The 22,253-nt window shown below is 34.6% G+C and overlaps 1 protein-coding gene across 1 annotated transcript in view; it reads left to right on the forward strand.

Moving 5' to 3' along the window:
• The window catches only part of LOC129940096 (uncharacterized protein K02A2.6-like), a 22,277-nt gene extending 16,078 nt beyond the window's left edge, over positions 1–6,199 (forward strand). Inside the window, exon 3 of the mRNA XM_056048339.1 lies at positions 5,975–6,199. Coding sequence (XP_055904314.1) covers positions 5,975–6,199 — 225 coding nt within the window. The remainder of the gene's footprint in view (positions 1–5,974) is intronic.
• Positions 6,200–22,253: the final 16,054 nt, after the last annotated feature.

Consider the following 22,253-nt stretch of genomic DNA (forward strand, 5'->3'; position numbering starts at 1 on the left):
AAACGCTGTCAATAAAAAAGGACCAACAGCACCGACGTCGCTGCTAAAACGTCACCATCGACAAACTTAACTTTGAGGTAGTTAAGGGCTTTGTGTACTTGGGCTCCACTATCAATGATTGAAACAACACCAGCGCTGAGATTAAACGAAGAATTACTCTTTCTTATCGCTTTTTTGAGTTTCGAAAGCAATTGAGTAGAAAAGCCCCCTTTGGAACAACCAAAGCTGCAAGTACAGCAGGTTTTAACTCCTCCTGGAGCATAGGGCAGCAACAAGATCCTTCCACCTATCCCGATTCACCGCAACTGACCTCAGCTGTGGCCACGATTGAATACCTTGAGAACGACCCTCCTTCAAAACTGATTACCTCCAAGTTATCTTTGGTCTTCCAACGCGTCTATTACCCGGGGATTCGATTGGACGGAATGTTTTGCTATATTGTCGTTAGGTTTCTTCAGTGTATGGCCTATCCAACGTCATTTCCGTTGCATGATGTCTACGTCCAATTTTTTCTTTCCGGACATATTCCACAGCTCAACGTTGGATATGGTTAGCGGCCACCGGATCTTCAGAATAGTTCAACGGTTAACGAAAGCTTGTAGTCTTCCCGAGATGTTGGCAGAGCATTTCCATGTTTCAGAAGCATATAACAGCACTGGTTTGGCGTTGGATTCGAAGAGTTTTAACTTGGTGCGTAGTGGTATTTTGCTAGAGTTCCACACAGGAGAAAGGATTTCAAATGCACTACGGGCTTTGTTTATTCTACTGTTAACATCCAGGTCCGTTCCGCCATCTAGCTTGTGTCTTGCCTTATACTAGCTTGTGTGCTTTGGCCCGTGGTCGTTACTTTGGTCTTATTTGTGTTAATCCTTGAGCCAGCCACCTCTCTATTCAATTGCAGCGAATGACACATCTGATTTAAGCTTGCCGTGTTGTTTGCCATGAGACATATATCATCAGCATAATCTTTGTGGCTAAGCTTGTCGAACAGACTCCATTGTATACCGGGTCTTTCATTTGTACCCACCGTCGCAGTCATCACATCGTCAGTCACTAGCAAAAACAGAGTTGGTGACAAGACATCTTTTTGTCTCACTCCTTGACGCACATCAAAGGAGTTGGAAAGCTGTCCATCTCCAACCCAAAACACCTTGCGTTGGTGTACGATTCTTTAATAACAGCGACAATTTTCTCAGGGATTCCTCGGGCAATAAGCGATCTCCAGATGAATTCACACTTGATCAGATCAAACGCCTTCTCAAAATCTACTAACATTAGGTACAGTATGATTCGCAAGGTGTTGATGTGGTCGACGCACGATCGCCCACTGCGAAACCCCGCTTGGTGCCTATTGAGGGTAGACTCGATCCTGGACTTAATCCTCTCGAGAATAATAGTTGCCATTATTACAGTTTTCGAGGTTTCCTTACTTTAGTTACTTTCAATAACTCCATTCTTCCAGTCCCTTGGGAAAGTTTCACTCTCCCAGACAACCTACACGAGTTTAAGAAAAATACGGGAAGCTGCCTCAGGGTCTGCTTTAAGGAATTCTGCGGGAATACCATCAAGTCCAGCTGCTATGTTTGTCCTTAGAAGATGTATCGCATTACTTATCTCTACACTTGTTAGGGGACCGGTTTCAATACCCCTAGAAAATCTGTGCATGTTGTTCAATTGTGGATTCAATTCTGCATAAAAGTACTCCTTCCATCTTTGTAGCTGATCTTCTATCGTCACTGAAAGGTTGCCATTTAAACCTAACACGGGATGGTTAGTGTTAGTGCTACTACGCTGTCCGACAATGTCCTCAGTGATTTTATACAGCTCCCTTGCGTCCCCTCTTCCTGCAGCATGTTCCGCATTTTCCGCAAGTTTGTCACGTCTCACATACCGCTGCACTGTCTTATCAGATGCTCTATACTCGTTTCGCAGAGTCAATTTTTGCGAAGCATCACTTCTGAATTGATTCTAATTTTAAGTGATCTTCGATATGTGATTTTGTCCCAGGTGTCTTAGGATATCCAGAAGTTTCTAGCTGTTGTCTGTCTGGGTGTAGTTTCAGTTCAAGCTTCAATGTAAGGGCTCTTAATTTGGCCCCGCAAAGCATCTACCAGCATTTTCTATGAACGATGCTTTGTCGCCGAATGTGGTGACGAAATTACGACGTACATTAAGGTCACTTAGAACTCTTGTGTTGAATCTTGGTCTCCTTGCTATACCCTCTGATCGACGCTGTACAGCAGCTGTTCGTAAGCGAAGCAAACTCAGTAGCAAGTGATGGTCACTACCTGCATCAGGCTTTCTTTTGTTACGAACATCGCACAGTGACTTCCTCCATTTCTGCTTTATAATGAAGTGATCGATTTGATTTTTGGTTCGACCATCAGGAGATTCCCAGGAGATTTTGTGGCAGGTCTTTAATTAAAACCTTTAAAATTTCCCATGATGATAATGATATCGCCCCCAGGACCACCGAGGTGGCGTTTCCTAGCTCTCTCCAGAGAGCAAATATAAGACCATCATTATCGTTTTGCTAAACGGTGCAGAAGCTTGGACTATGACAGAAGCAGATGATAGCACCTTGGGTAGTTTCCAGAGAAGTGATCTTAAGCTGTACAGGATGTACAGCGATGTAGACTGAGGAGGTTTGGTCACATAGAGCGTATTCAAATGAATGTTCCAGCACACAGATGACAGCGCAGCCGAAAGTGACCCCACCAAACTTGGAGTGCGCAACTGGAAGAGAAGTTTTTTTTGTATTCCCCTTGTTCACACTAAAGAGTAGTGCGAAGTAAGTATTTACTAGTGGAAACTCACTTTAAAATAAAAATCTATTCCAGGTTTGTTATTACAAACTAAGTGTTAGCGAGGTATTATGAAGTTGGAGTTCATAAACACATCGAAAACTCTGTAACGCTTTGGGAGTGTTCTTATACACATCAATGTTATACACAAAGTGTTGCTCTTTTTGTAAATAAATATAAATGTCAACTAGACAAACAGTCTTGTGAAATGTCAAAGTGACAGTTTATAAGTTATATGAACTGTTCGTTTTCCGCATAATTTTAACTAGGAAGTAAATTAAAATCAAAAGTCTTCGTGATGTATTTTGACGTTTGACACCATTCCAATTTAATTAAACATATGTAACTGGAATTCTACTTCAATCTAGCATTTTGAATCTTATATATTTGTTTCTTTCTCCATTCAAGGCCAGCTTATTTCGTTCGAACTAATAAATAAATTCCCTACTCAGAGAAAAATATTAAAAATAAATTCCAAAACCAAAAGTCCTTTTTGTTTTGCTGTTATATAAATTCATACTTTCAAACTTTGACACTCTATGATACATCATCAAAACAGTTTTTCTTATTATATAAATATAAACTTTTGTATACATACAAAGACATTTGTTCTTAATGGTCTTCTATTCTTCAATTCATTTAAATAATTTTGCAATAAAACCTATTGCGAAAAAAAAAATATTTTATTTTACATTTCACATTTTAACCCATAAAAGCAAAACTGAATGATGTTTCATTAAATTCGTTCCATGTTCTCTCATTAAGTTCACGATGTCACATCGGTCTCAGTTGTAGTCGTCGTCAAAGGCAATTTAAGAAGAAGGACCTTATCTGTCACGAGAAATCAACAAAGTAAAAAAAAATATCAGCCTTTTATATTTATAGTGAAGATTGAAGATGGTGCAGAGCAAATCAAAAGAAATATTAGTCTTCTTGAATATGAATATAATATAAGTGAATACAGTTAAAGCTCACTAAAATGGAGGACCTGTCATTCACAAACTGGTTTATATGAAAAAGTTGAATAAAGGTCGAATTTTCGACACAGCCTTTTTTCAGATACTATTTTTCAATATCAAATATTAATAAATTTAAGAAAACAAATTTATTCGTGGGAAAAAAAATTGTAGGTGATACGAACTGTCAAACTTTATTTGCGTTCCACATTATCCACACTCGCAACGAATAAAATAATCGCTCGTACTTAACTAAAAAAATCCTTCTTGTTTTGGTTTCGGTGGTGAATGGTGTTCGTTCGCGACGAATCAAAAACTCTCATGTGAAAGAAATGTCAAAATCGACGAATATTCGTTCATTCGTTGGTCGTTGGTCGTGCTCATGTGAATAGTGCTTAATTCAAAACGAACATCCAAACTTGTCTTAAAAGTGACAGTTCGTGAAAACAAACAAAGCAAATACGCTTAAACGGACCTTTTAATTGGAATTCCGAACTGTTCGCTGGAACATTCCATCCAATGGTTTTATAAGAATAATTGTTCAGATGTTCTATGAATTTACCAAATTGTTAAAAGTTGAAGTAGCGGTGATTTTACCTTAAGGAAACTGTTAAGAGATAGAAAGATGTTAAAATTGTTTTAAATAATGTATTTTAATCCATCTTTCAAGCTTAGTGAATTGCTAAAAATGGCTTTAATATTAACTAAATCTTAACTTGTAACTTGTCAAATGTGTTTTCTACTTAATCGACCATTGACTGATGTGATCACTTCGAGAAGTCAAATCTCACTCCAATAAAATTCTAGATTAAGTTTTAAAGACCTAGTTGGAAAAGGTTTGGATTTCTAATTTAAGGCTCAAATTAATTTAAAACATTTATCAGAAAAAAACTGAAAAAGCTACAACATTGCCGGAAGATACGGTTACCCATTTCGCGGTTTAAAATAATGGGCCTGAAATTCGACATCTGTCAAACTTAGTTGTTATTATTAAATCAATTTTTTCAGTTGAAATTGGTTGCCGAAGACCCGATTGCATTGATTAATCTTCTTTGTCACGAACTAGGGATGTTCAAATGGTAGACATGTGCATTCAAGAGGACACAAGCGTCCACAGGTTTTTCTCAAAACCCACCTCTGTGTATCAACTCCTACTCTCACCTCCCCGCTGTGAACATCGGGTGCCTAGTACCTCAACTGGAGATTGGGTTCCAACCCCAGTGGAACGTTGTTGGGGGTAGCAAACGAGAGAGGAGGAGAGGTGTTTCCACTAAGGCACCTATCCTTATCCAGGCGGCAGCGGACGAATTCTCGAGATGGAATCAACGGTGGCGTCTACAGTTCCAGTAAGGTTGAACTACTTAGTGAGCACCTTATAGGGCTTCTTCGACATATTCGGAGCCCAGGCCTGTAAGGAGCGGTTTATCCGGCTCCACTCCCTTGGAGTTATACTAAGGATCTCTCCAGGTTGGGGGTTGTGCCATCGTGGTGACTTCCTGGCCACGTAAAAACATCATAGTTTCGAAGCACCAACAAGCCTCGGATAGGGACGGATTCACTGTTGACAAACCACGCAAACGAAATAAGGACAACGAACTTCGGATATGTACGTCGAATGTTAGGTCCCATAACAGACCACGTGCAGCCGAACAATTAGTGGAAGCCCTAAACTGCTGCAAGGCAGATATTACAGCCATCCAAGAAGTGAGATGGGATGGACCGGGCAAACGCGAACTAAAAGACTGCGATATCTACTACGGCGACTGCTACCGAGAACAAAGACAGCGTCTATTTGGGTGTGGATTTGTTGTTGGAACTAGACTCAGGCAAAAAGTCTTGAGTTTCAACAGTGTGAGCAAGTGCATCACGACAATCCGCATCAAGGCTAAATTAGCCAACATAAGCCTTATATGCGCGCATGCCCCAACAGAGGAGAAAGATGAAGACACCAAAGACATATTTTTCGAGCTCTTGGGCAAGACATGAGCAGTGCCCTGGCTATGACATTAAAATTGTCTTAGGAGATTTTAATGCCAAGCTAGGAAGAGAAGACATCTTTGGTGGCACAATTGGGAGATACAGCCTGCACGACACTACCTCCGACAACCGATTCAGGCTGGTCAATTTCGCTGCGGGGCGAGACGTTCTAGTAGCTAGTACGCAATTCACGCATCTTAATATCCACTTAAACATAAATCTGAAGTATTTGAAAAGTTAAAAGAATACATTGCAATGATTAAGAACACAATGAATAAGAAACCAAAGATTATAAGATCAGATAGAGGAGAGGAGTACACCGGAAGCAACATGGTTGACTATCTTAAACAAGAAGGTATAATTATACAATATACGACAGGTTACTCACCGGAACAAAATGGAGTAGCTGAGCGGAAGAATCGTTCACTTGTTGAGATGTCACAATATATGCTTTCTGATTGACAACTTCCGAAAATTCTATGGGGTGAAGCCATATCTACAGCAAACTACATACAGAACAGGCTTATAACTAGATCTACAGGAAAAACATCATATGAAAGATGGTTTGAGGAAATACCAGATTTGACACATTTTATAATTTTCGGACAGGAAGCTTTCGTTTATATTCCAAAGATTAAGCGAAAAAAGTTTGACAATAAATCAGTAAAGATGATTTTTGTGGGTTATGACTCGAATTCAAAAGCTTATCGTATGCTTCAAAGGAATAATCGCATACATATATCAAGAGACGTTACTTTCATCAAACAAGGATGTATAGAAAACAGATCAGATACAGAAGAGAAGTATACAGACAAGTTACAGAAAGATCAAGAAAAATATATGTTTATTGAATTCTCACAGCCAAAAATAAAACAACAAGATACTGACGGTTTAAATTCATCTTTTCACAGCCTTATAGATGAAAATGTTTATGATGAAGAAACAAACCAGCAACGACAAGAACCAGAAACTAACCAGCAAGTACAAGAACCAGAAACAGACCAGCTAAGACAAGAGCTTAGAAGAACTGAAAGGATAACAAAAGGCATACCACACCGGTCAAGTACATCAATCAAATTCAAGATGCAGATCCAGTCACATATAAAGAAGCTATTTGTGGACCCGATCTCATTTATGTTGATAATGTTCTTATAGGATCAAATGATGAAGATATAATTAAATTTAAAGAAGATCTTTCGGAATAAGAGATTTGGGATCAATTCAAAATTATTTAGGACTGGAAGTTGAAAGAGAAGAAAGTGGTGTAATTTCAATTTCCCAGTCGAGTTACATTGATAATATTGTAGTAGAAACCGGACTTTTAGAAGCTAAACCATCAACTATACCAATTGAACCATCCTATGGAAAATCAAACAAAACACAGAAGGGGAATAGTAGTGTCAATATTCCGAATAACCACGAAATCTCCTTCTATAAATTATTCAATTGGGGGTCGATAATTTCTAGCAATGATCTCCGAATTCTAATCTAATCTAATCTGTGAACTTTCAATGTTCTTTAAAGCATTCATTCGCATACTATCAAGACATTGATCACTTGATTCAAACCTATTATTATTCAGTAAGAACATCAATTTCTATTCCTCTTTGTTGTACCCCAAATAACAATTTAGAAGGAATCTGTCCAGTGGCTGAATGAACGGAATTATTTACAGCATACTCAATTTTCGTTAGCATCTTGGTCCAATCAGAGTGTTGTATAATCATACAGCTCCTATTTCAGAGCCCATCGAGCTATGTGCGGAACTGGCTTTTGCCTTTCTAAATTTAATGCTAAAGAATCACAATCTGTGATAACTCGTAACGGAATGACATCCAAATAAGTATGGAACTCGTCTAAAGAATAAATTATTACCAAGGTTTCCAATTCATAGCAAGGAAATTTATATTTAGACTCAGTAGTTGCTTTCGAAAAGAAGGCAAATGGATGGAATATACCATCATCTTGTCGCTTCATGAGAATTCCACCGTAGCCAAGCGAACTATTACATTACAATGCAGTTCTGTTTCTTTTTCTGGACTAAATATTGACAGAAGAGGACGCGTTATCAATTTACTACAGAGAAGCTTAAAGGTGTCAACACATTTTGCATCGAAATTAAACGGAATGTTTGGTTAAGTCAAATCTCTTAATGGCTTTGCAATGGCTGAAAAAGACGGAATAAATCGTCGGAAGTAGGAAAATAATATTAAACATTTTTGTAGCTCTTTAACATTTTTCGGAATCCGAAGATGCTTAATTGCAGTCAATTGATGATTATTTGGCCGGATGCCTTTTGAACTCACAGTGTAACCTAAATATTCAATTTCTTCATAACAAAATTTGCATTTACTCGTTTTAATATCAAGCCAATCGCCTTAAAACTCTTTAGAGAAGTACAATATGTTCTTCAATAGTCGCAGTTGCTAACGTAATGTCATCAAAATAAACTACTGCGGAACCTTCATCAATAAACTGACGTAAAATAAATATCATAAACCTATAAAAATAATTTAATAAATATGATTTAAAATCATGAAAAATTAGTATAAAAATATACCAGCATGGTAATGGTTGGGCTCATCAGAAGATGACCATTACACCTTGTCTTGACGCATATTTTCTCGAATAAATCGAGAATCCATATAATATGAGCTAGATAGAGCTACTGTGAATTATACGTTCAGGAAATAAAAATTCGGCTGTTAACAGTCAAACATTTCATTTTCTATCAAAATAAGCCGGACCTTTTTTAAACCAAAAGGCAATCTCGTATATTCATAATGTCCATCAGGAGTTACAAATGCGGTAGATTGTATTGAATCTTCGTCAATCGGGATATGATGGAAACCATTTCTTAGATCCAAAAAGGTAAAACATTTCTTTCCATCCAATCTCCCCAAACAATCGTCTATTAATGGGATAGGAAAACTATCTCGCACAAGAATCTTATTTAATGGTCGATAATCAACGCATAGGCTTTTGTCATTATCTTTTTTTGACTAAAACTAAGGTTAAAGCATATGGAGATTCACTAGGTCTTATTATTCCTTTTCCTAGAAAATCTTGTACTTGTTTATCAACAATTTTCTTGTCAGAAAAAGATAGTCTCCGCGGAGGATAACTAATGGGCATATTAGAGGTAAGACAAAGTGTCATAGAAAAATCGTGCTTAATAGCTGGAATACTGTCAAGATCTAAATATTCGGAACGAACGATCTCGTGTATTCTTGCTATATTTTCGGAACTCAAGTTTGGATTTATGTCATACTTATCTTGCGTTTCTTCAAATATATTTATCTATAGCAAACACATAAGGTAATTGATGATTTTCAACGTGTTTAAGCTCATCACATGAAGCAATAATAAAGCAGACTGCATAATGAACAATGGCCTGACATATCGGGATAATGTTTAGCTAATGAGTTGTACACACAATGTACTCGTAACACTTCATCATTAATTTTTATTTTATTTGAATCTGAATTTAAATTAATTTCAATTTTCGGTTTCGTTACAGTATTAGGATTAAGATAAAGCTTGATTTGAAACGATTGTAAAAAAACCAACAGAACTGGATAAGGAATACAAGAGTCCGGAACAACATAAATTATTTTTTTTTTTTAAATATCATTAAATCCTATTTTAACGTAAGAAACTTCATATGTGCTAACAGGTAAACTACCTACTCCGTAGTGTCCAGTTGGTCTCAGATTATTGCAATGCAAGCCGATCGGAATCTCGGAAAGCTTAATTAAACTTATTGGACTACCGGTATCAAAAAGAGAAAGATATGTGTTACAATACGGAACAGAATCACTAGTAGGAAAAACAACACTTACAGAATTTACTTCTTTACAAATTGTAGTGTATAGATCCTATAAATGATTTACTAGATTGTGTTAAATTCACACAATGATATCTTATTATTTAGAACTATAACATAAACATATTTGTCCGTATAAACTAGGCCTAAATAGTATGTGTAAATTGATCATCGGTTGTGTTGCTGAACGCACTCATTGATCCAGGAGAAGTTTGACATATACCTACACATTGAACATGACACTTATTTTACATTACTGGACGGAGGCATCTCGTGGACGGATTACGGATATACGAGTACTACACAAACCTTGAAATCGGATAAGGCATCCGAATCATAATGGTCTTGATTAGGGCCGGAACAGAATTCTTCAATCAATGCAATAGTGCGTGCATTTTTTTTTTGGGGGGGGGGCTAACTTCGGGCAATCCTTCACAATATGAACTGTTGGACCACTTCTGAAGCATGATCCTTTTTGACGTTTGGGATGTTGACAAGAAGTGGAAAATCTCCCATGCCAGAGCAATTCGTCGCTTTAATGCAGAACTAGCTTAAGTCCAAAATTTAGAATTTAAGTTTTTTGTATGAGAAGAAAGCCAGTTGCATTTTGCGCGTGCCTGTATGATGATCGTGTATAAACGTGCAGGCGTTCGTTCACAGTTTTAATTGTACGATATAAGCCTATGTCCTAAGCCTTTTTTTCTCTGTCCACTTTATGGGCTTTAAAAATCTTATAGCCTAAGTCCACAATTAGGACATAGTTTAGTATTGCACAAAGAAAATTAATAATGTGTGTTCCTTTCTGCATTATATTTGTATTGACCTAGGATACTTGTGCCAGTGAGTGAAGTTTTAAGGTTAAGTTCGTTAATTTTAATAGGATAAGATTGTAGCATTGAACAAGCATTTTTTCGAAGTCACCAACGGAAAAATTGACTTGAGGTTTCGATTCATTTTGATGTTGGGCAACTTGTGCTGAATATGATGCGGAATTTTTTGGTCTGTTAACTTAAAATTAGAAACATTTTATTCATTCATTTTTTCATTTCCAACTTAAAACTAGTACAATAGCAAGTGTAAAAAAGGAATAAATAATTGCTATGATTCTTTAACTTAAAAGTTAGTATTGAATGATACTTTGTGATTTAATTTTACAATAATTAGAAACTGTTGTGGGGTGACAATCAGTAATACAAATAATAAAACAATGGTTCAATGAGTTAAGTAAATCAATAAATATTTCAAAGATAGTATAACTGAATATAAAAAGAGTAGGTATATACATACATTCATAGGTACTTAATAATTCATCATAAAATTCAGGCAAAAATAACAACAAAATGGTATGATTATAAAACTTGATTCACAATTCAATAATAGTTATCAATAGAATTTAAATCAGTTGTAAAAAGCCAGTCTTTTACTTTTTTTAAGAAATAGTTTAAGTTTTCAATTGTTCTTATAGACAAAGGTAATTTATCAAATGACTTTGGTGCTGCGGCAGTATAAAAGTTAGAGAAATGAGTCTTATGGGCAGTGGGTTCATTGACAGGGTGCATGTTGTTTATTCTTAGATTATATAACTGCGAGTTTCTACTAGGAATATTACCGCTTTGCTTGAAAAATAAGATGTTTTTTAGAAATCAATAACGGTCTAAAAGTATTTGCACAGGAACCACCCCAACTAGATAACCAATATTGTAGTTTAGAGTGCGCAAGATCTTTATATATTGAAGTTAGAACCTTTTTAGAGCAGAATGGTTTTAAAAGATACATTTTTCGCGTTATGAGCATCAAATGATTCTTGATGTTGTAACTATGATCTTTTCAATTAGGGTTTGAATCAATTGTTACACGTAAATATTTAAAATTATTCACAGAATCAATTTCAAAACAAGAATTGGAACAGGAATATTTATGTTGAAAATTAGGTTTACTACAATTGTGAATTGGAAAGCTTAATTGCCTACAACGCGAAGAATGAAAAAATATATTGTGATTACAGACTGGATGGCCAGATGTTTTAAAAGTCATGAATTCAGTTTGTTCACTAATTATTAACTTATGGTTAGAAACTAAGTTCTTAGAACTTCGACATCTTCTTCAATTAGTAAAACACAATTAAAATCCGAATTAGACTGGTAGGTAAATGATATATCATCAGCAAATGCCGTCGAAAGGCCATTTAATCGAAGCTTAAAAATAGAGTTAATATATATATTAGGAAAAATAAAGGGCCGAGTACAGATCCCTGTGGTACTCCATTTTTTAAAAAACGAGCTTCACTTTGTGTACCGTTCATAATAACTTTTTGAACTCTTCCCTCTAAGTATGATTTTAACAACAACTTACCTAAAAGTAAATCGTGGTCAACCATATCAAATGCTTTTGTCATATCAATGAAGAGATTTATTGTTAATCAAACTGCCATAAAGCTGACTGCATAGCCTAAGAATTGCATCTTCGGTTGGTTTTCCTGAACGAAAACCAAATTGATTTTCACTAAAAAACTTAAAGTTTTTCAAAATTTTTTGAAAAAGTAGAAAGAATAGAAATAGGTCGGTAGCTAACCATATTTTTCTTATCTCCCTTTTTAAAGAGGGGAATAACCTCAGCGCATTTAAATTGTTCAGGAAAACAGCCCTGTTCAACACTTAAGTTAAATATGTAACTCAAAACATCTGAAACATAGAATGCAATTTTTTTAAGAACGTTACTAGATATTCCATCTGAAGTGCAAGAATTTTTATTTTTTAAAGCTAGAATTATTTTGTAGGTTTCAAAAAAAGGTTATAGAATTAAACGCAAAGCTATTTGATTGTATGAATTCAGCATCTGGACAATGTTGATTATAACAATCACAATCATCACCGGTATTACTAGATGGCTTCAATATTTCAGATATTTCAGTAAAATATTCATTAAATTTATTCGATATACAGTTAACATCAGTTAGAGGAACATTATTAACTACAATAGTTTTTATTACGTTTGGCTTTTTTGTTTTACCTAAAATGCTGTCAACAGCCTTCCATTCATCTTTTATATTGCCTTTTGATTTTTCAAATGAGTTACAATAATACTTTTCGCGAGCCAATTCAACATTTGTACTAACAGCTTTACAAAGTATGAGGTAATACTTTTTTAGCTTTACATTATTTGGATGTTTTTTTTTAATTTGCTTGGAGACACTTACTCATCCAAGGCTTTAGATTTTTTTTTATTAGAATTTTGTATCGACGCAGAAGAAAATGGCTCTATATGTTTTTGCAAGATTGTGATAAAAATAGAAAACGAAGTTGATGGGTCCGTTTCCGAATAAACCTGATCCCAAAACTCATGCTTCCGCAATAACATGTAATCGGTGGTATAGTGCTCTTTTCTTTGTGTTACTGAAGTAGAATTCAGATTATTTTGTAACTCATTAAATAAAATGATCGATTTATGATCAGTAATATTTAGGTCAAGAACACTTCCAAAATTGCTGACTTTAAAACGAGTTAAAATGTGGTCAATGCAAGTACTTGAAGATTTAGTTACGCGAGTTGGTTCATTAATAATTCCCTTTAGACCATTAGAAACCATAAGAAACAAATAATTATCACTGTCTTTGTCGGATACGTTTAAGATATCAATGTTAATATCCCCAATCAAAATTAAATTACAAGTCTTATTTATACAAAGAATTTGACTGAGTTACTCTATAAACAAACTTTTACTAAACGCGTGCAATCTGTAGAAACATAACATTGTATAGTTTTCGTTTTGATAAAAAAACGACAACTTTACAACATCCGCGCTGCAAATGCCGATTTTTGAGGGAATTGGTGAACAAAATTTTCATCAATGTAAACTGCAACACCACCTGACGAATAAGATTAATTGCAACAACTAAAAACCGCATAACCCGGTATATTATAAAAGCTCATTCCACTCTCATAAACCCAAATCTCTGTAAGAACTATTATAGCTGGCAATTTTTTAAATGACTCAATGTGAGCTAGAAAATTAGAAAAAAATTTTCTGAGACTACGGATGTTTTGTTGTATACAAAAGCAATCATCTATAAAACTACTAAAAACTGGCACTTCACAAATACTTTGAACTACTGAACTTGATCCTCGTAGTTGAGCATAAAGGTGTGCCAGTTTTTTTAATTCATCGATTGTGCGTGCTGATCTTGGAACCCATCAATGATAAATTGATTAATTTGTTTCTCGTCAATATCAGAACGTGATGCAAGCTCTTGCATTTTTAAAATGTAGCCCATAATGGATGTGTTTGAAGACACAAATGGAGTACTTCGCAACGGATCAATAATTTCGGAAACTGAATAAGTGTATCCAAAATTGGCCAACAAATTGTTCCGGAAATCAGAATAGGTACTTGATTCGTCAATTTGTAAGAATATTTTGGCAGCGGAGTCAAGCTTCATCAATCGGCGAATGCCGAATCACATGCTCGCTCAAAAGTGCTGATTCATTTCTTAGCATCGTGAGTATCATCTCCAGAAAACTTGCAAAATTTTCTTCTCATCGAGCTAGTTCACGACGCAATTCAATAAGCTTGAGTTTCTTTTCAATCATCTGAATTTCTTTATCCATTTCAGCTTCATTTCCAGGAATGGATTCTTGAATGTGTTGTGACAAATCAGTATTTATTGTATTACCAGGACGTACAATATTTTCTGCTTCGATGAAATATTCTTCCGAATAATTGTCTTCACAATTTTCTTCATAAAACTCACGTAGTTGAGCAACTTTTGCATCTGCTGGAAATTGTATGTTTCGCTCGGTTAACCAAGCTACCAATACTTGATTCTTCATTGTTGATGACATAATATCTTGGCTTATATTTCAAAATTTCGGGAAATTAAATAAAACTTTGAAGGTATTTAGGGCTGGCCCACTTCTGAAGTTGTGGACGATGACTTGGTTTAAAAGATTTCTATTTATTTGAATAAGAATGTTTCATCTCACACTCTCACATGATGTATGATTATCAAGTAAAAGTACATCGAAATGAGTCTAATGCTTAACTAAAAGACAGTTAATTGACATTTAAGCTTTAAACTAAATGACCTGTCATAAGAATTTTCACAATCACGTTTAATCTGACTTGACTTGTCACTGGTTTTGTTTTCCGAACATCCTGTAAAATGACAGTTTTTTTTAACATAAATTTTGACATTTCACTATTTTAATCCAAACTGAAAAAACAGTTGTCAAAGACGAATATCTTCCATATTGAGAGTTTTTACTGTAAAAATCTAACCATTGACTTTCTTTTACCTCTCCAATAGGTATGTTCCTAAAGAAGACAAATGTTCCTCTACGAAAAGTTTCCACCCGAACGAAAAATAAAAAAAATAACAAATACACAAACGAACACACAAAACCCAAATAATATACCAATGCTTGAAGAGCAGAAGCCCTGGATCTTGCTTTCACTTCTTATCTTTGAAGCTTGGACGCTAATGGCCCTAAAAGCGTCTTATTTATGTTTTAATAAATTTGACGACAGAAAAAGTGAAATATACTACGTACAACAGCACCAACAACAACAACAATAACAAAAAATAACAACGGGTTCAGTTATCTTTGACTAGATTGTGTGCGTGTCTGACGGGGATCTAATAACGGTTTTTCTTCTCGTCCTTTTTTCTTGTGTGTCTGTCATTTATTTAGCAATGTAACGGTATTAGGGCGCGCCAAATGAAGTTCCTCGTCCGCCATCGCCATAGCCATTGCCATTGCCATTTCCATTGCGATTCACAAAACGAGAGGCTCGTTTTTATCATAGATCTGGATCCTATGGCTTGACAGTATTGTGCCGCTTGTGATGGTGTTTATCCCGAGCTGAACATTTTGAATTAGGGACATAGAGACGACAGTTTGCGCCCTCTTATCAAACGATTCGTGTCCGGATATTCATAGTTAGAATAAATCTGCCGCCATGTCAAATGCCATAAGGGTATTTTCAGTGTTCTTCTTCTGCTATTCTCTTCCATTTCTATAGCCAAGCCGTTCTTGATGTGTTATTCTGTGGTGCGAGATAAAAAGTTCGCCTCATATTTTGAATGTGGGCCATAAATTGCTTTTAACGCATTATCACCATCGTGCGTCGTCCTTGTGCGTCGTTTGTCGACAATCAGAATCTGAGAATCACAACATCAGAAGAGAACTTCGTCTTCCTTAGCCTTTGTTTTGGTTCTTCGACAAAAAAAAACAGAGGAGACTTGGTCGAGGACGACGGAGCGACGGTGGCGGTGGAGATGAAAATGAATAAATTGGAAGGACATTTGCGTGTAGTAAAGGCTTTTGGTCCATTCATCGGCACATTCTTTTGTCATTATTTGTTTGATAGGAATGAAGAAAAGGTGGAACGTTGGATATTGTCCTCCCGTGGTGTTCCCTTCTTCATCATCATCATTAGAAAAGCTAAAACCCATTTCCAAGGACAACGACCAACAACCAACGACGACGTTCGTCGACGACGACGACGCTGAGAAGTTTTCTTTGTTCATGGATTAATTGCCATTAAGATAGCCGACTTATCGATTGCGGTTAATTGTGAACCAAGCGGACACCAACACCAACCAGAACCCAACCAACCATAATATCAGTCAGTTGGTTTGGCATTGTGGCGTGGCGGCAACAACGATGGCGTGGCGTGGCGTGGAATGGCGTAGTGTGGCATGGCGAGGACGACCGACAACACGGTGTGGTATTGGTTTTTAGGTTTTGTGGCAAACAGATAAAGATTCCACAGATTGATTCCATTATGATTATTGGCTGGATTCTAAGAGAAACTTTTCTATTCTTAATCGTAATAATTGGGTTGTGATTTTACTAATCACTGTTAGTTTTGTAACTGATTTTATTGTTTATTGTTTATGGTTTTTTGTTTTTGTGTTGTTTGTTTTGTTTTGTTTTTCTTTTTGACTTGGCAACAAAATATAATTAAGAAAATTATTATGAAAGGTTTTGCAGCAAGTTATGTTATACCCTCGCTTATCATTCTTTAATACACCGATTATATGAGGTGCTGAAAGCTTGTTTGAACTGCGTTCGACTTTTCTTCAATTTGCGTAGGTTGAACTGAGTTTGGTTTCATTGATTTCTATGATTTTATTTATGTTCAACTGGGGTTCAATTGACTTTTAACGCATTTAGGAAACCCTGAACCACCAAATGAGCTGAATAAAAACTGTCAAATCACGGCCCAAAGTTACAAGTTTTCATTCTATTGCATGTTTTCTTCGTGGATTGTACTTTCAACTAAAATCCAAACCAAATAAACTTCTGAACTTGAACTCTCAATCCTACATATATACCGTTTATATGTCATAGGTTATAAGCAGTTGACAGTTTATACTGAACATCCAATTTTAAAGGAAATTCATACCCATCAGCATTTCTAGATCGATCAAATGTCCTTTATAAGGAGACCTTTCAACCGCCAACGTTGTTAAGTCTTGCAGTAAACAAACTAATCTGCTAAAGGGTTATACTTCTCACAATATGCTTGTAGTAAATTGACTTTGCTAATGACATTATTATATGATGATATAACCCTGGAGAAGTTTTAAGAAACTCTCTGTGACATCACTCAAAAGAAATGACAAATACAGCCGGTGTCACATCACATCGCTATGAAATCGATGTGAAGGATGTTTATTGTACAACGATTACAACAATGGGCAGGTTCAGACAATACAAGGGACTTCATTTGTAGTTAACTGCATTCTGTGACGTACATTTTGACCAAGGGAACTAGTTGGCTTTTCAAATATCAGATGCTTGAAAATTGGAACCTAACTTCGCAAACCTCCACATTCAGTGTATCGTGCCGTAAACCATTGTTGTCTACAAAACACTTCTTAGACAAGATATAAATCCTTCACGACTTATTAAATATTTCGTAATGTAGAGAAATATTATCATTTTCCAATTTGACAAGAAACCCTTTTACACAAAACATCAAATGGAATTCTAAAGGAAGTAAATACATTACAAAGTAATAAAGCTCAGTTTTGAATTGAATGAAAAAAAACAAGATTAGCTGTCATTTTGACACAAGTGGATTTGACTTGATAGTTAGTGAGATTTCCAGTCAACTTTCCAATGATGTTGCCTTTATTGGAAACAATTTGTTGGCAGCTAGCCAATCGGATACTAGAAACTTGACCTTGCCTTCAAGTTCCTTATGTCATGTCAGGGAGAAAAAAACTAAACGAGAGAACCAACTTTCACAGTTGCTTTCATTTTGCCTACAAGCTGCAATTTGCACATAAACTTGCATATGTATTAACTCCATATATAAAAAAACGTGGGGAACAAATACTTATGCAAGAAGATGTGCATACTCCCCACATTTGAAAAATGGCGACCACCTCTGCAAAATGGCGGATGTAGTCAGCTGTTCAAAGAAAATTCAAAATTTTGGATGAACAACTATTTTTGTATTATTAGTTGAGTTTATCCGTTTAATTTTCGCTCAGACCGGTGAGAAATGCAAAAAAAACTCAGATTTGTTTCAATTTTCAGAGTTTATCAACTTAATTTTGTCGATGCGAGAGTTACAGGAACATTGAAAACATGGATCATAAAAATAAAACAACGCAGGAACATTGAAAATGCTGTGTTCAAGTAATTATTATCGCAGCCAAATTTCTTAATTGATTTTCTTGGTGTATAAAAAAGCTGAAAAAGTAATTCATGACAAATAAATGTTACGTTAACACCAGAAAATATTGATTGATACCGCAAACCAAGAAGATACGGATATTTTATATAAATATTCCCCGTAAATTGTAGATTGTTGAGCTTTATTATTTTTGCCTTTTATAATTGAATGTAAAATAATTCAATTCAGTACATTGTACATAATAAAGGTATTTAAGTTATTAACTTCCCATAGGAAGTTATTGCAATGGGTCCGATTTGTCAAATTGAAAATTTTGACATTTCTCGACGTTTCAAGGTCCCTAGAGTCGAAATAAAAGATTTTTAGAAAGATGTCTGTGCGTGCGTGTGTACGTACGTTTGTACGTCCGTACGTCCGTACGTTCGCGACGTTTTTTTCGTCGTCCATAGCTCAAGAACCAGAAGAGATATCGACTTCAAATAAATTTGGTTATATAGATAATAAGGCAGAAAGATGCAGAAAGGGTTCTCAAGAAAATTGCGTGGGTGTTTTTTTTACCATAGAAGTTTGAAAAAAGGTGAAAATTTTGGTTAACCTTAAATATCTTACGAACCAAAAACGCTAGGGACTTGAATTAAATTTTATATATTATATTGTAACATGATACCAAACAGGTATATTTTTTGAAAAAAATCAATATAACGGTTTTTTTTAAAAGTCAATAAAACTGAAAAACAAAATTTGTCAACTCCAAAATTTTACGACTGAAATATGATTTCATCTCTAAAACAATTTTGTGCAACGAAGAATAATGTTTTTGACATCTGACAAAATTTTGAGAAAATTCTAATTGACAGTTTTTTTATAAAAATAAAAATCTAAAAAAAACATTAGGTACTCAAAGTTCGTACAAATTGAATATCGATTCAAATATCCTTTCAAAAACTTGAAATTTAGGCTTCAAGCTTATTTTATCTTATAAGAAATATTGTTTTCAACATTTTGAAAAATGTTGAGAAAAATCGAATTGACAGTTTTTTTACAAAAAAATAAAAACCTAAAAAAAAAATTATAAAAGTTGGTAAAAATTGATTTTCGACTCAAATATCTTTTCAAAAATTTTAAATATTGGCTTCAAAGTAATTTTATCTCATAAGAAACATTGTTTTCAACATTTGGTAAAATTTTTAAAAAATCGAATTGACAGTTTTTTTTACAAAAAAAACTCTAAAAAAAAAACAATACTAAAACTTCGTAAAAATTTACTTTCGACTCAAATAGCTTTTCAAAACATAAAAACATTGGCTTGAAACTTATTTTATTTCACAGAAAATATTGTTTTCGATATTCAGTAATTTTTATATATAAATCCAACGGTCCGTTTTTTCATAAAAAATAAAATCTACAAAAAAATAGTACGCAAATTTGGTAAAAATTGATACGAGTACATATAGACAATTTTTAAGTAAGACAAATCGACAGACGGGATGGGAAGTTATCAGTGTGGGTCGCATCCCAGCTTCTTTTTACACTCTTTCTGAACACATCTTTTCTTGTTTTGGTTGTTAATGCCATTTGGGAAAAACAAATTCACTACGATCTACCGTTATAACGTTTACCGTAATTTATTGACAAACGAAAATTGTTTGCTAGAATTAATTTGTGCAAACAAGAGAGAGATAGAAATGTCAAATGTCTCGATCTCCCACCTCAAGTTTTTTCTCTCTCTGCTTTTCGAGGTGAAAACATGTAAACACCGATACGAATTCAACACGCTATAAAAAATGAGAGTAAAAGGTTTCAAAGGGACGGAGACAAGGAAATTTTACACTCTCGGTTAGTTTTTTCTCTCTTTGAAGGATGAGTTGTGTGTTGGGATGAATCATGAATCGCGCGGTTTTGTTGACAAGTCTAATGTCATTTATATCTTTAAAGACAAACTTATTTTACATGTATTTTTAAATCTTATATACCTAGGTACTTTAAACAGACTCTTTGCATACAGGAGCAAGTTCGTGCGAACCAGTCGTGTATTTAATTTTTACTGCTTATAAACTTTCCTGCCAGTTAAAAATTGTATGACGTTGTTTATACATAATTAATAAAAACTATTGCAAGAAGTCGTCCAATTTTTTGATATACAAATTTTCCGACTATGGACTAAAATCTTTTTTTTCTGTCACTTTTGACATGGTTGATAGAAAATTAGTTAAAAGAACAGATTCAGACGACATAAGCAGAGAGAAAATACTAATCAAGAGAGTTCAATTTCCTCGTCCCCGTCCCTTTGAAACCTCTCACTTTTTTGAAAAAAAAAAAAAAATTGTATGGGGGCCACCGTTAGTTTTGATCTTTAAAAAAAATGAAAAAAAAGGCCTAACGCGAATCTGCTCAAAACCTTAACTTCAAAGCTTGAACTCAATCGACCCAATGGTTTAGGCTGTAGAAGCGTGGACAGACAGACAAAACCGACCGGACGGAATCGCGGGACCCACTTTTTTCGACTTCTCTACCATCGTAATATCATGTTTCATTAAAATCTAGAATTCGAAATTTCACACGAATGCAAAACTTGCTATATAGTATTATAATTGAATTCAAAATTAAATTATTGACGTTTAGTCAATAATTTAATTCACCACGAAAAAAACAGTTAATATTCCATAGGAGAATTTTCCAAAGTGTTTATTTGAGATTAAGGTACCTCAACACTTGCTTAAAACTAGTGTTTTTATTATTATTTCATTGCATTTGAGTACTATACACGGAGAATAGCATCTTTTTTAGTTGTTTTAGCGTTTAAATGATTGGCATTTAAGATATTTTAATAATCTTTTATAAAAAATTAAAACAGTGGCACTAAAGTGTTTGAGGAAAACAAAGGAATGTCCCCTAAAAATGGCGATACAGTCAAGTTTATTAAATGTTATAAATTCCACACTATATGTCGGGTTCTAAACTTAAAAAAAAATCAATGATTCATTAAACCATAATGCTTGACAATACTAAAAAAAACTACTTAAAATATATTTCATATCCTTATTTTATAAAATATAAAAATATAAAATAACACATTGTAGCATAGAAATAGAGTTACAAAAATTAAATGAAATTAATAATATACAAAAAAAGAAACTACAGCTAAAAAAAATGCAAAGTTTGTTCTTTAGTATTTTAGGTTTTGTTGCTTTATAAAGTATTGAGTTACACTTTTGTCCATTTCCAATTTTACTTTACCAGTTGCAGCGCATGTTGCGTTTGCAAATAATTAAAAATAAAATAAGTAAACAAAATACAGCACTAATAATTCATTAAAAATGTATTTGCACAATTTTATATTAATTAATATACATTTACAACATTTATTTGGATTGATATTAAAAAGCTCTTCCAATTTAAGACCATGTCAGCACTTTAGATTCTGTTGGTTAGGATTGTTTCGTTTTTGAACAAGGCCATGAAACATTCAACATGAAGCATTAAGATAGGCCTGAGCACTAAAATGAAGCATTTTGATGGGCCTGAGGACTAAATGTTAGAAACTGTTTGGTTTTGCATCATTTCATGCACACTTTCTCGCAAACGGAAATGTCAGATTTCCATCTTGTTAAATGAAGTATTTTTGGTCTGAACCTGCCTAACACATAACTACCTAGGAAAAATATTCCTTTTACTAAATGAATACTGCTTTGAAATAAACAAGGTATCTTCAGAAAATAGGGAAGCAGAATTGAGCACCGACCCAAATTAGTATTTAATCAAAATAGAGAAACGTCAAATAGAAAACGTCTATTTTTAGCTTAGGTTTAATTTACTTTAATTCGGTAACCTGACGGCCAAAATCTGTTTGATCAAATTGCTTGCGATTTGTAATCGCTTTTAAAATGTATGCATTCGTCAATTCGATGTATGTAATGTCAAAAAATTCAATTTCATTTTGACGCAAATAGAGTAATGGACTGCCCATTATTGGATTCCGATAACTATGCTGATTTGTACAAAAAATGAAAACGTTATGTTTTGATGTAATATTTCATATTT

Source organism: Eupeodes corollae, chromosome 1, assembly GCF_945859685.1.
Source record: "Eupeodes corollae chromosome 1, idEupCoro1.1, whole genome shotgun sequence".
Taxonomy (NCBI): domain Eukaryota; kingdom Metazoa; phylum Arthropoda; class Insecta; order Diptera; family Syrphidae; genus Eupeodes; species Eupeodes corollae.